The 12,789-nt window shown below is 38.7% G+C and overlaps 1 protein-coding gene across 2 annotated transcripts in view; it reads left to right on the top strand.

The window, feature by feature from the left end:
* acvr2aa (activin A receptor type 2Aa) overlaps nucleotides 1-12,550 on the top strand; it is a 51,916-nt gene extending 39,366 nt beyond the window's left edge. For both annotated transcript variants that reach the window (XM_079617564.1, XM_079617565.1), the window contains exons 5-11: nucleotides 4,263-4,406; nucleotides 4,997-5,140; nucleotides 5,874-6,019; nucleotides 6,327-6,441; nucleotides 9,170-9,308; nucleotides 11,678-11,808; nucleotides 11,897-12,550. In XM_079617564.1, the coding sequence (XP_079473690.1) occupies nucleotides 4,263-4,406; nucleotides 4,997-5,140; nucleotides 5,874-6,019; nucleotides 6,327-6,441; nucleotides 9,170-9,308; nucleotides 11,678-11,808; nucleotides 11,897-12,091 (1,014 nt within the window). In that variant the 3' untranslated portion in view covers nucleotides 12,092-12,550. The remainder of the gene's footprint in view (nucleotides 1-4,262; nucleotides 4,407-4,996; nucleotides 5,141-5,873; nucleotides 6,020-6,326; nucleotides 6,442-9,169; nucleotides 9,309-11,677; nucleotides 11,809-11,896) is intronic.
* The last annotated feature ends 239 nt before the right edge of the window (nucleotides 12,551-12,789 follow it).

Consider the following 12,789-nt stretch of genomic DNA (forward strand, 5'->3'; position numbering starts at 1 on the left):
TTATGGGGAGGCTTTTTTGTTAAAGAAATCAAATTATTTTTTCCACACAGAAAATTTACAATACTTAAAGCTTTGAGTGCAATAATAACATTATTTGCTTCAGATTTATTTAATCTATTAAAACTATTCAGACATGCATCGCCAAAAATGTAACAATCAAAATGTTCAATCAGCTACATCTGAATTCAATGTAATGAGAATGTGATGTACCTTATAATAATGAAGGCAAGTGTTTCTGTGAGCTCTGTCCTTGTGGGCTGAATGCAACAACAAACTGACTGATCGAATTTTACAGAATACATGTATAAAACAAGAAAGCAAATGAGAAAGAAATATATCTAAAAACGTATTGCTTAAGTTATCTTTTTTAAACCAGTTGTGCAAATTATAGGGTACTTAAGACATCTGTGGTCACTATGAGACTTAATACATGTATGAATGCTTCACCCTTACAAGAAATGTCCGTTGGACTTTTTCCACTGGTCTCTTTATTTTCAGACTTTGAACAACACAAACAACTCCAGTAACCTGCTCACTGAAATACTATATATGCCACAGGCATCTGGGTAGACGGATAGCCCTCTTAAATTACCTGTGTTGTTCTTTCTTTTACTCTATTTTGGAAAAGGAATGCTTTAAAAATGTCAGCCTTTGCCTCCATCCACGTCTGCTGCCCCATGGGATTTACATTTCCCATAAGACCTATTGTCATCATGTTTATGAGTGGTGTCTGTTTAGTGACTGACGTTTGGGCAAATGGAAAAGTAAACATGACCCTGACCTGTGTAGGTGTGTGAGGTCAGGGTGAGGGTTACGTCCCTCCCTTACCGCCATCCTCCCTCATTACTTGTCAGCTCTCTCGGTTTGTGTAAAAGCAAAGCATTGCCATCTCAGAAGTATTCGACTGTTTCTTGTTTTCTTCTCTGCATGATGGATGTTCTGTTCTTTAACCTCGTCTCCTCCCACCCACAGTCATGTGATGTACTTTTCTTTGGCATTTGTTTCCTTGAGGACTTGGAAAAAAGTTAGTTAACAACCCAGATCCATATGCTAAGGAGTCTCGGTTCAGAACAATCGGTGCCTTCTCCCCCCTCCACCCCCCTCCATGTTCAGTTGGTGGAAATGTAGGCCACATTTAAAAACATGCCTGTTCTCCATTTGTCCTACTTTTGCCTGAACTCCAAACCACATTTCAGCAGGTGCTCTGTGGACAGCTTTTCTTCATCTTACCTACTTATTGATCACTTGTTTCTAAGGGAGGCCAAATAAAGCTGTTTTTCCCTATCCAAGCACTTAAGACTAACACTAGCCGTGTTTCCACTGACGGGCCACTGTCACTTCTGGGGCTTGATCGGCCCTCGTCGGGGCCAATGGTCAGGGTTTTTTGGCCTGCCGAAAACCTTGGTCCAAAGCGGACCAGTTTGGGCTTGAGAAGTGGTCCTGAACTGGGGTGGAGTTAGCCTGAGAGACGGCAGTGCCGTGGATGATTTCATATACCAGCTAACATCAGCATTAAAGTCTTTTAAAATAATTTTAGCATTTTAAATTTTAACTTTCAGACAGCAGCGAGTGTTTGAAATAACTTCTGTTTGTGATCCGATGTGGATTCTGATCACCGTATAAGACAGAAATATTTATATGCGATGCAAAAGACTATGCACACTAACAATTACCATAGTAAACATGGTAAATAGAAACGCTTGAAGAAATCAAGACATATCATATAGGCTATCACAATCGTGTATCTGTCAGCAGCACGTCTCGTCTCTTTATACCGGACTCTCTGATCCATATTTAGCTCCAGTTATGTCATAACATAAAGCAACTCCTTTTATTCAGGAGCTTCCTCTCTTTCTCTGACTGAAAATATAACTGTATTGGGACTGTCACTGGAGAGAGTGCTAAAGTTCCTCAGGTCATATTTTTGGTGGAAAATTTGTAGAAATTATCATTCTTTCTGAATGTGATGTAAACATGTCCTGTGACTACAAATAAACAGAAAGAGACGCGACTAAGTACGTTTGTCCTCTTTCTTTTGTGATAACGGTAAATACCACTTTATTTTCTGTGTGACTAATGTGCAATCTTGGCAAATTAATTCCTAATGATCAACGTATCGCTTATTATTGTAAAAATGTGGTAAAACATCGATGCTTGGGTTTTAAATCTTTAAGTCAACAACAAAAATGCAGACAAACTGTCGCTTTTATCATGATCGTTTTGCAATCTCGCTAGTTTCCAGTGATTTCTTTTTTATTCGTTTTCTGATAAAACGTCCATTTGTTGGTGAAATGATGGGTTTGTGTGACGTTTTTTCCAGAGAGGCGTGTTATGGGCGGGTTTTAGTGAAGCGCTGCGGAGCTTCTGGCCTGACGGTGGAAAACGCAGCGTGGTTTTGGGGTCGGTGCTATTAGCCCAGCCCGGCCTTGGCTCGCACTGGCCCGACAGTGGAAAAGTTCTGATGACCTGTAAATAATGTACCTGGATAATTTTTTTATTCCTAGTATATATAAAAAAAATGTTGCTTATATTGAGGCTGTATGTTTGCATTGCAACATTTAAGTTATTGCGAAAATAATCATTGCTAAAAAAAAAATTATATCTTACAGTAAAATTATATTTATGTCATTATTTAATCAGTTATGTTTTGTTATTGTTTTTAAATGTATTGTCTTTATATTTATATTTTGTAAAATATTTTCAGTGTGAAATTTGTTGGGAATTAGGTGAGCAGTATGGCAGGCTCAGCCAGCACAGCGGCAGGGTTTGGGTTCGTGTCTACAGATGCCATCTATATTGCTTTCCTACACTGATACACTTGAATAACTGGGATTAGCTTATTTGATAAGCGGGAAACAGCCTATTGTGTTTTGCTGACAAAGAATAATTGGTCAGAAAAGGTCATGTTGGGTGTAGACAGCACACACTCATGCATTTAGATGAACTGCTAAATGGTCTCTGCCTGCATAAGGCATATTCAGAAAGGTTCAATCCTTCTAGGTGTAATGGCATGCCAGTGCATTTCACAGCACCCACAAACTAGGTCAGCTGATTATCACATCTGTGGTCCACTTACAGAAGCTGTGGATTATGTTTAACAAGCTCTGAACTTCAACTCCCATAAGCCCCTTCTGTCAAAGCTTTATGCAGCTCAGCTGCTTGACATGGGTCCACCTTTACCCCACCACATCACCACAGTCAGCTAGTATTATTATTTGCATGTGTTATTTCATATATGGTATCTGGCACAATAGTATGGGTGGGAATCTTTTGGAATCTCACGATTCGATTAAAAATGTATTGGTGATTACTGGCTTTAGAACTTTAAATTTATGCAGTTTCTCTTCTGAACTGTAGCTTGTGGTCTTCACTTCTCTTACACAAACATTAAAAGGTTCAGGGTTGGTAAGATTGTATCTATTTTTGAAAGAAAGTAATACTTTTATTAAGGAAGGACACAGTAAATTGATCAAAGGTTTAGCTTTTACCATAAGAGGAATTCATTGTTTTTTAAAGCATTTTCAAAATATTACCTATTTTTTAAAGTACCGGTATGTATAAAAAATGTGAGTTTTGATGAGCATAAGATACTACTTTCAAAAGCATTTAAAAAAATATAACCGACCCCAAACGTTCGGATGGTAATGTATGTAAAAAATGACCTGAAACTACCAAAATTAGAGTTTCCTCCGTGCTTGATTTTAAACCAAGAGTTCAATCTGGATGTTTTGATCCTATATTTCTCATACAGATTTTCTCTATGCTTATTCACAGGTCAGGGTTTAGTGAAGACAAATTCTTTGCATGTGCTTGTGTACCCATTCTCTTGCGTTTGCATGTACATAAAATAGAAAATAAAATCTAGCATGAACCGACCCTGAACTCCTTTTAAAGTGGGGATCACAATTCACCTGTGGAACCAGTAATCAACAAAACGGAGATGATGTTTTAGATAAGAGTCATGGGTTAATTTCAGGGTCTGAATTCCGGACAGTGTCCATCTGTAAAGGTCATTTTGAACGGCCCTTCCCTGTACACACATCTTATTGAAATGACCTTGGTGGTTAATGATGTCACTCTAATAACCCTACATAGGGTGTTTAGAAATCAGCACAGCCAGAGTGTTATTTAGAGAGTCGATGTGAAACATGCTGTTTGAGGATGGTCACCATAGTGATGAAGTATACAGCAGTTATCACACCTACAGATGGTCTGTTTAACCAACCCTATAGCTTACACTTCCTCATTTGTTGTCTTTATAGGACCCTGGACCCATGCCGCCGTCTCCCACCCTGGTTCAGAAGCCACTGCAGTTGTTGGAAATCAAAGCTAGAGGGCGCTTTGGCTGTGTGTGGAAGGCTCAGCTGCTTAATGACTATGTGGCAGTGAAGATATTCCCCATTCAGGTACCACGTGGACCCAAGGCCAGGGAATCAGCTTCTAAAGCTGATGAGTTAATCTAACCTGCTTAACCAATTACACAGCCAAACGTGGAGCTGAGCCATGTGTCAGCCTGTGAAGCACACAAACATTACATTGTTGCAAAGCATTTCTATTTCAAATAATAAAAGAAAAATTGGGCATATTCAAATGATTTCTGAAGGATGTGACACTGAAGAAAGGACTGCTGAAAATTCACAGGAAAAAAATACATTTTTACAATATATTCCAATAGAAAAGTTAAATATGCATTAATTAAATCACAATACATATACAAATTATATAAAGATTAAATATATATTTCTTGAAACACACCTAACGGGACCTGTCTCTCTCTTAGAGTTACAGCTTAGAGTTTAAATCATGTTTCATCTATCAGTCACTCATGTAATAATTTGCTCTTGTAAATGACTACTTACTTAAATAATCTGAGTTGATTGTGAATGTCAGCTAAGACTCGATATGTCAATTGTTTTGATGGTTAGTTAGCAGCGTTTAGGGGTTTGCCCATCATGCCAGTATGCTTTAATAACTGTGTACTTTGTGTCTTTCTCAGGACAAGCTGTCTTGGCAGAATGAGTATGACATTTACAATCTCCCTGGCATGAGGCATGAAAACGTTCTGCATTTCATCGGGGCCGAGAAGAGAGGGAGCAACCTGGACATTGAATTGTGGCTCATCACAGCTTACCATGAAAAGGTCTGAAACTGAATGAGGGCTGGACAGCATTGGCTTGCATTTAAAAGGAGGAACATTTCTAGATCCATATTTTAGTTTCTCAAAGTTTACAAATCTCTCTGCCATCATTATCAGCAGGGATTACGTTATATTCTTGTTTTGTAGTGTTGCTAATGAAATTTAAAGTCTTTTATTTATTTGATGTATACATTTTTATTAAGACTTTTAACTTTAGACTAAAGACCTGAGTTTTGCTTATTGAAATTACCAATCCCAGTAGCTGAACACTCAAATAAACATGACAAAAAAAGAGTGATAAATGAGAAAGATAATTAATACGGTACATCACATTGCATGGCTATTTTTTTTAACACCATTGATGTGGTAAATTTACTGTGTCTATAAAAGATTTTGTTATGAAGGTCTTCTGCTTGAGATGTTCTTAAGGGGCAGAAAGAATGAAATGACAAAAGATTCATTACAAAGGAAACGTTTTTCATATGTCATGTTGATGAATGGATCCCGGTAGGATCCAATTATACAAAATAAATAATTTTCATAAAAAGATGATTCAATATTTTTTAGACAATATGTGCTACAATAGTGCTCAAAGTGAGTTACTTTATCAGCAGTCAGTCTTTGTGTTATTGCTGAGTTTATACTTTTTATTGCGAGTTAAAATGTTTTAGTTGTTGATACTGCAGGCTGAAGCACAGCCATGATTGATCCACACGTCTCTGCTGTCTGTGTGCAGGGCTCCCTGACAGACTACCTGAAGGCCAACGTGGTGACGTGGAACGAGCTGTGTCACATCGCTCAGACCATGGCTCGAGGACTGGCTTACTTGCACTCAGACTTCCCAGGACACAGAGATGGCCACAAACCGGCCATCGCACACAGGTTAGAAATATACAACTGAAAAAAACATTGTCGTTCTTAGATATATTGAACGGTGGACATTTGGTTTAAATCTTGTCTCGCATGTTGTTTCAAACCTGTATGACTTACTTGCACAAATATTTTTCTGAATTGGGTCTCTGTGTTTTTTTTGTCCATAAAGTGAAAGTCAATGAGGTCCAGTGTTGTTTTGGACCCCATTGACTTTCATTGTATAGACACAAACTGCTGAAGCAGTCTTAAAAATATCTTTGTTTGTGATCAATTTAAGCAATTTTTACATATTTAAACTTGTATTATACATGCACAGGGATATTAAGAGCAAGAACATTCTGCTGAAGACAAACCTGACGGCTTGTATAGCTGATTTTGGTCTGGCTCTGAAGTTTGAGGCAGGGAAGTCAGCTGGGGACACGCATGGGCAGGTAAGTGTTGGAGCCGGTGCTGATTGAAGTGCCGCCCTTCGTGCGAGGGTTGGCTGTGTGAAGGGTGTTTAAATATGAATATGATTCTGTGGAGGTGTATCAGAGGCTGCATCTCAGCTGTCCACATAATAGACAGAATAGACCAAAATGTCAGTAGTCAATATCGAATGAACAGTGAAATTTCATTATCAATGCCACAACATTGAACACACTCTTTTATGTAAAAAGTTAAATTATAATATAAATGTTAATATAAATGATAACACATTCAATTATAACATGGCATTTAGCAGGAGTGTTTCTCGATGAAGTAAACACATCTTGAAGTTTTTCCTAGAAATTATTCAAGTAAACAAGTGGTAATAAAATCATGACAAATAGAACAATTAAAAACTATAGAAAATCATTAGAAAAGAAAAGATTACAATAGAAAAGATTGTAGAAGGACTTGTAGCAATACTGTTTTTATTGTAGCGACTTGCCGGTACCGAAGTGTAGTTAGTTCCCCCTCTACATATACATAATTTTATTATAGGTATGTTCAGGGTGCGATTTGTGGAAAAAACAGAGGGGAGGATGTTTTGAAACATTTTTATTCATAAAAATAAATCATGCAACATGAACTTTATCACTGCATTTGCAGGAATTGTAAAATCTTTTTTCTTATTAACTCATGAAGTAGCCTAACGCAATATGTTTACTCAAATAGCTTATCTTTCCCCACAATCTTTCCACAGAACTAGTGGTGGGCGGTATACCGGTTCATACCGAAAACCGGTGTATATTTTCGTTACGATATTAATTTTTTATATACCGCCATACCGATGTATTTAATTACACAACGTTCGGAAAGAACTTTACGCTGCGCGACACTGTTTCAGACAGACCCTTTACAATGTTGCGAGGCGTGGTGAGGGTAAACACAGCAGTGCTCTGGTGATACGTTACAGGGAAGATGGATGCTGCAGAACTAGTAGAACATGACACAGAAGAACTTGTGCCAAAAAGAGGAGCCTGGGCTGTTGTTTTTGAAAAAAAAAAAAAACGGTTTCGAGAACTGTTCATCCAATTGACTTTACAAGGGAGTGCAGTGTCGCATTTGGTGCAATATAAATGGACACGCGAGACGCAACATTCAGAATTCAGACACATTCAGAATTAATCAACTTTTAGTAAACTACAGAACAGCGCGAGCGGGAAGCGGCGCACCTCAAGCGGGCAGGGCTTATATGCTCCGAGAACGGACACTGCACTAGTGATATAAAACGCACACACACAGGTCTGTTAAATTAAGCAATACTTTTAACTTAAGGTAATCTAATATTTTTCTGACTAACAAATTACTGACACAGTAAAGGGTAGATTTAAATAAAGAAAAACGAATTTTAAATAAAGAAAACGAAATTTAAATAAAGAAAAAACTAATTTAAAATTAAGAAAAATGAAATGTAGATAAAGAAAAAACGAATTTTAAATAAAGAAAAAACGAATTTAAAATTAAGAAAAACGAAATTTAGATAAAGAAAAAACGAATTTTAAATTAAGAAAAACGACATTTAAATTAAGAAAAACGACATTTAAATAAAGAAAAAACGACATTTAAATAAAGAAAAAACGAAATTTAAATAAAGAAAAACGAAATTTAAATAAAGAAAAACGAAATTTAAATAAAGAAAAAACGAAGTTTAAATAAATTATTTATAAAAAGATTTGTTTATTTTTATGTGTATATCACATTTGCATAAAAAATATTTTTGTGAAATTTGCACAGTAAAAGTTCCGTATTTTGACTGCAATTGTCTTTGCATTCTGATTCCTCACTTCATTAGAATCATGACTAGCTCTTATTTGTAAACAACAGCATAATTTTCTGGGGCCATGCAAACCTGTATTACTAGTGTGGAATTATTCTACAATATTCACTAATGACAGTAAAATAGACCATCCTAAGTCAATTTACTGCAGTAATTCCTCTCTTAACCAGTAGAAAATGCATTGAACACCTGATTATGCGTGAAAAAAAAAAACGTCATAAAGGGAAAACCGGCATAATTTTGGAAAAAAACGTGATATACATTTTTGGTCAAACCGCCCAGCACTAGACAGAACTGTGATCATGCAATAACGTTAACTTTACATCGTGATGCTGAGCTACAGTGAAATGATAGAAAAGACAGATGCATTATCTGTTAGCAATTCGCCTCATTTGCGTGAACTGGACGCGCAAATGAGGCTATAAGCCCCGCGCCGCGCTAAACGTCTCATTCGCGCCGCAGGACCTCTAGACGTGCGTAAACGCGTCTTTACATTGACTTAACATTGAAATCACTCGCGCCAGACGCTCAGGAGTGAGTGAGTAATCATTTTAAAATAAAACCACGGATCCGTGATAAGTTTTGTGATCCGTCTCGCCGTTAGTGTAGTAGCACTGATCACTTTGAGGGGGGGGTAAATTTATCCCCACCGGGGATACAAATAATTAAGCAGAGGCAGGGATACATTGACCAGAAAGGGGGAAATCCCACGCATCCCCCCCGGCAAATCGCACCCTGGGTATGTTTAAGCATCTAGATCATTCAAACATTCTCACATACTTTAAAGTAAAATTTGCTCTGGCAGTTGCATCCTAGCCCATAATTCCCTTATGCTGTAAGGCAGACTATATGCATTTACATGTATCGTTTTTATTGTTGTGCTAATCAGAAGGTGGTCTCTCTGTGCGCTCCAGGTGGGAACCAGGCGTTACATGGCCCCGGAGGTGTTGGAGGGGGCCATCAACTTCCAGCGAGACTCTTTCCTCAGGATAGACATGTATGCCGTCGGGCTGGTGCTGTGGGAGCTGGCGGCCCGCTGCACTGCATCTGATGGTACGAATGCCAATCTTTTTGAATACTCAATTCTTATTGGCAGGAAAGTGTGCATTCAAACCATGTAATGCACAGGTTGTTCTAGACAGTTTAATCACATTCTGTATTAACATGCTGCCTTCATTGAAGCATGCAAACACACTCGAACAGAGATTGGAGATATCGCAGCACACACACAGAAACATTCAGGTGCACAGAAATTTGTTGTCAATACTGGCCTGTGACTTTTATTAATAAGTTAGTTTTGCGACTGAATCGCTGCATTATTTTAATCAGCAACAAAGTGGTATGGTTATGGTAACATCGCTGTTTTAGAAGTAATTAAACTCAAAGTTTCACTATTAGTAGAAAGACGTTGCACAGACACAGGAAATTCACAAACGCAGTCTCTTTCTCTTGCTATAATAGTTCTTTCAAATAAATGTTATATTTCATTCAAATAAATGTGATCTTACTGCATTATTTTCTCTCCGTGTCTGTGCAAAACGCTAGATTTAACGAATCATAACTGACGAAAATAACCATAATTTTTACACTTCCAGACAGGTCTTTGCCTCCATTAAAATCTTGTAATGCACACCTAGCTGTGTATTATCCCTTACTTGTATAGTAGAAATTTCATTGATATTAGAGTTGTAACAGTCTGGCACCACTCCCTGATCTCTCACACACACACCACACACACACACACACACACACACACACACATTTCCTGTATGTTTTACTGCCACTCGAGCTCCTGAATAAGCCTGTCATTGTATGTGCAGTATGCTCGCCATTATTGATTATCTCTGTCTGGTCTAATGGAACAGTATTGATTAGGTGTGGACGGTGAAGCAGACTGTTGTGACACCAGATTGAGTTCAGTGCATGATGGGATTGAATGGATGATAGTGTGTGATGGCAGATCAGGTGGTTAAACGTCTTTCTGTTCAACTTCCTCTTCTCCAAAGCTTCTCTTCCCTTTGTTTATTTTGCGTTTCTGTGGATAACACAAAAGAATGTTGATTTAATATTATAATACTTTCGTCTCACCAGAGACGAAACACATAATGTTGTAAATGTAGTAAAACCAAACATAAATGTATGCCGGTATTGTGGTAAATGGTCCACCCACATTTTTTTAAAAATCCCCATAAATCATAAGCAGTGTCTCAGAATAAGCCGTTTGCAGATTCTAGCAGTGACGTCACATATGGTTAGGCCCCGCCCACTATTGCGGATGAACTCTGCTCTATTAGCATAGACCCCGCCTTCAGTGATCTGCACACAGTCTGCAATGTTTGTCTTATCGCCAGAGCATTAAACAGCAGCATTCAAGTAAGAAATGCATTCTTATTAAAGCTTCTTTTTAAGCTAAGTTATTCAATCAAGAGCAGTGAGTGATTTTCTGTTTTTCTTTTGTTGTTTGATTCATATTAACAGCATACATAGCAGTAGGTACTGTACAGTATCACTATGGCTGCATTTACACTGCAAGTCTTAATGCACAAATCACAAAACTATAGACAGGACTGGTATCCGATATCTGTGTTTACATTAATTCCCGCCCAAAATTATTTTCGATTATCTTTTTACTACGCACATGATAGACCCTGATTTTGAATGGCCGTGCTATTAACAGGGTTCATACGGGTGCTTGAAATCCTTGAAAATGCTTGAATTGTAACCATTTCTTTCACAACAAATACCTATCTGACTGAATAGTTTGTTTATTAAATGGAGAAATAAAATGTTGGAGAGCCTAAAAATGAAGCCTGCTGTGCTCGCGTGTGCATGTGTGACTTGCGATCTGCCAGCCCATTTCCATGTGTGACTCCGCCCCCCATGAAACCACTGCTGCACCATGCCGGATTTTTTGTGCTAGTGTAAACGCAGCCTAAAATACACAGATCTAATATACACATGTGATTTCTTCACTTGCTGTTTACGTTCACAGACATAACCGACTGCGTTATGTGAACTTTGTGTTTTTTGGCATAACCTTGTGTGTATTTGACAGTTTAAGCGCAATAAGACGTGAAAGAGAACTCAGTTTAATTCTTGCGTGATGCGCCGTCTGACATCCATCTGTCTGCTTGTGCTTCGGATGTGTGCGCTCAGAAAACCACATCAGATGCTTAGACTGATATGGAGTTTAAATGCATGCAGTTAATAAACATTCATGATGATGAAGAACTGCAATGTCACGTGAGCGTGACCGCGATAGAGATGATAATAATCAAAACCAAACAGATGTTTTAGGTCCATATACCTAAAAAATTCACTTTTTGTTTTTGTCTTGCACATTTTCTGTGTACCCCTTGTAGCTCCCTGAACCAAGTTTGGACTTCCTGATCTGAGCAGATGTTTGTTCATTTTTTCTGAAGGTCCAGTTGACGAGTACATGCTTCCGTTTGAGGAGGAGGTGGGCCAACATCCCTCTCTAGAGGACATGCAGGAGGTGGTGGTCCACAAAAAGCTTCGGCCCACTCTCAGGGAGTGCTGGCAGAAACATCCGGTACATAACGTCAATCCTAAAACCTCACCAAAAATGTTAATTGAGTGAATATTATGCTTGATATAAAACGCATTGATTTGTCTCACAGGGTCTGGCCATGCTGTGCGAGACTATAGAGGAGTGTTGGGACCACGAGGCCGAGGCGCGTCTCTCCGCGGGATGTGTCGAGGAACGTGTGGTCCAAATGCAGCGGCAGACCAGCATCTCTGCCCCAGAGGAAATAGTCACCGTCGTAACCATGGTGACCAACGTGGACTATCCCCCTAAGGAGTCCAGTCTATGACTAGAGGATATAAGCATGTGAATTGCGGGCTGACCGAACAGAAAACACGCGTCGGGAATGGTGGTCGACAGCTGTTTTGACAGCCGGCTTCAGACATGCTGGATGATTGTCCTGTACTTTCGGCTGGAGCAAATGCAGACTATACATTTTGCGCCGAATCTGGGTTTAATACAGGTACACCTGGAGCCAGCTACGTTAATGTATGTGTGTGTATATATAAACTAGTACCATGGGGCGCTCCGGCAAGGACGGAAGATTATAAGCCGGCATCAAAAACGTTGTTGTCGTTTCTCTGCTTGGAGAAGAAACTTTCCCGTTCAAGGAGTAAACGAGACTCCGCCGCACGGCGCTAGTGTCATTTCAGTATAAAAAAGGGCAACGTCCATGTAAAAAAACACATTTAATGTGTTCATATGAATGACTATTGTAATGCCAATAAGAAACAGCTTTTTGAATGTGTAGTGTGACGCTGCTGTACAGATATCAACAGAAAGGGTGACGATACAACCCAAATCAACACGTGTTTTCTCTGAAAGCTTTCAGAGTTTCTGTCAGATAACCACCAACCTCTCGACAAGGTATACCTCAGTTTCTCATCCTAATAATACGTTTGTTTTGTAACACTATATGATATAAAAAAAAGAGGCTTTTCGATGACCTCCATTTGGCACGGAAGCTTTTTAAATACGGGGAAAAGT

The sequence above is a fragment of the Phoxinus phoxinus genome (genome assembly GCF_949152265.1).
Source record: "Phoxinus phoxinus genome assembly, chromosome: 7".
NCBI lineage: Eukaryota > Metazoa > Chordata > Actinopteri > Cypriniformes > Leuciscidae > Phoxinus > Phoxinus phoxinus.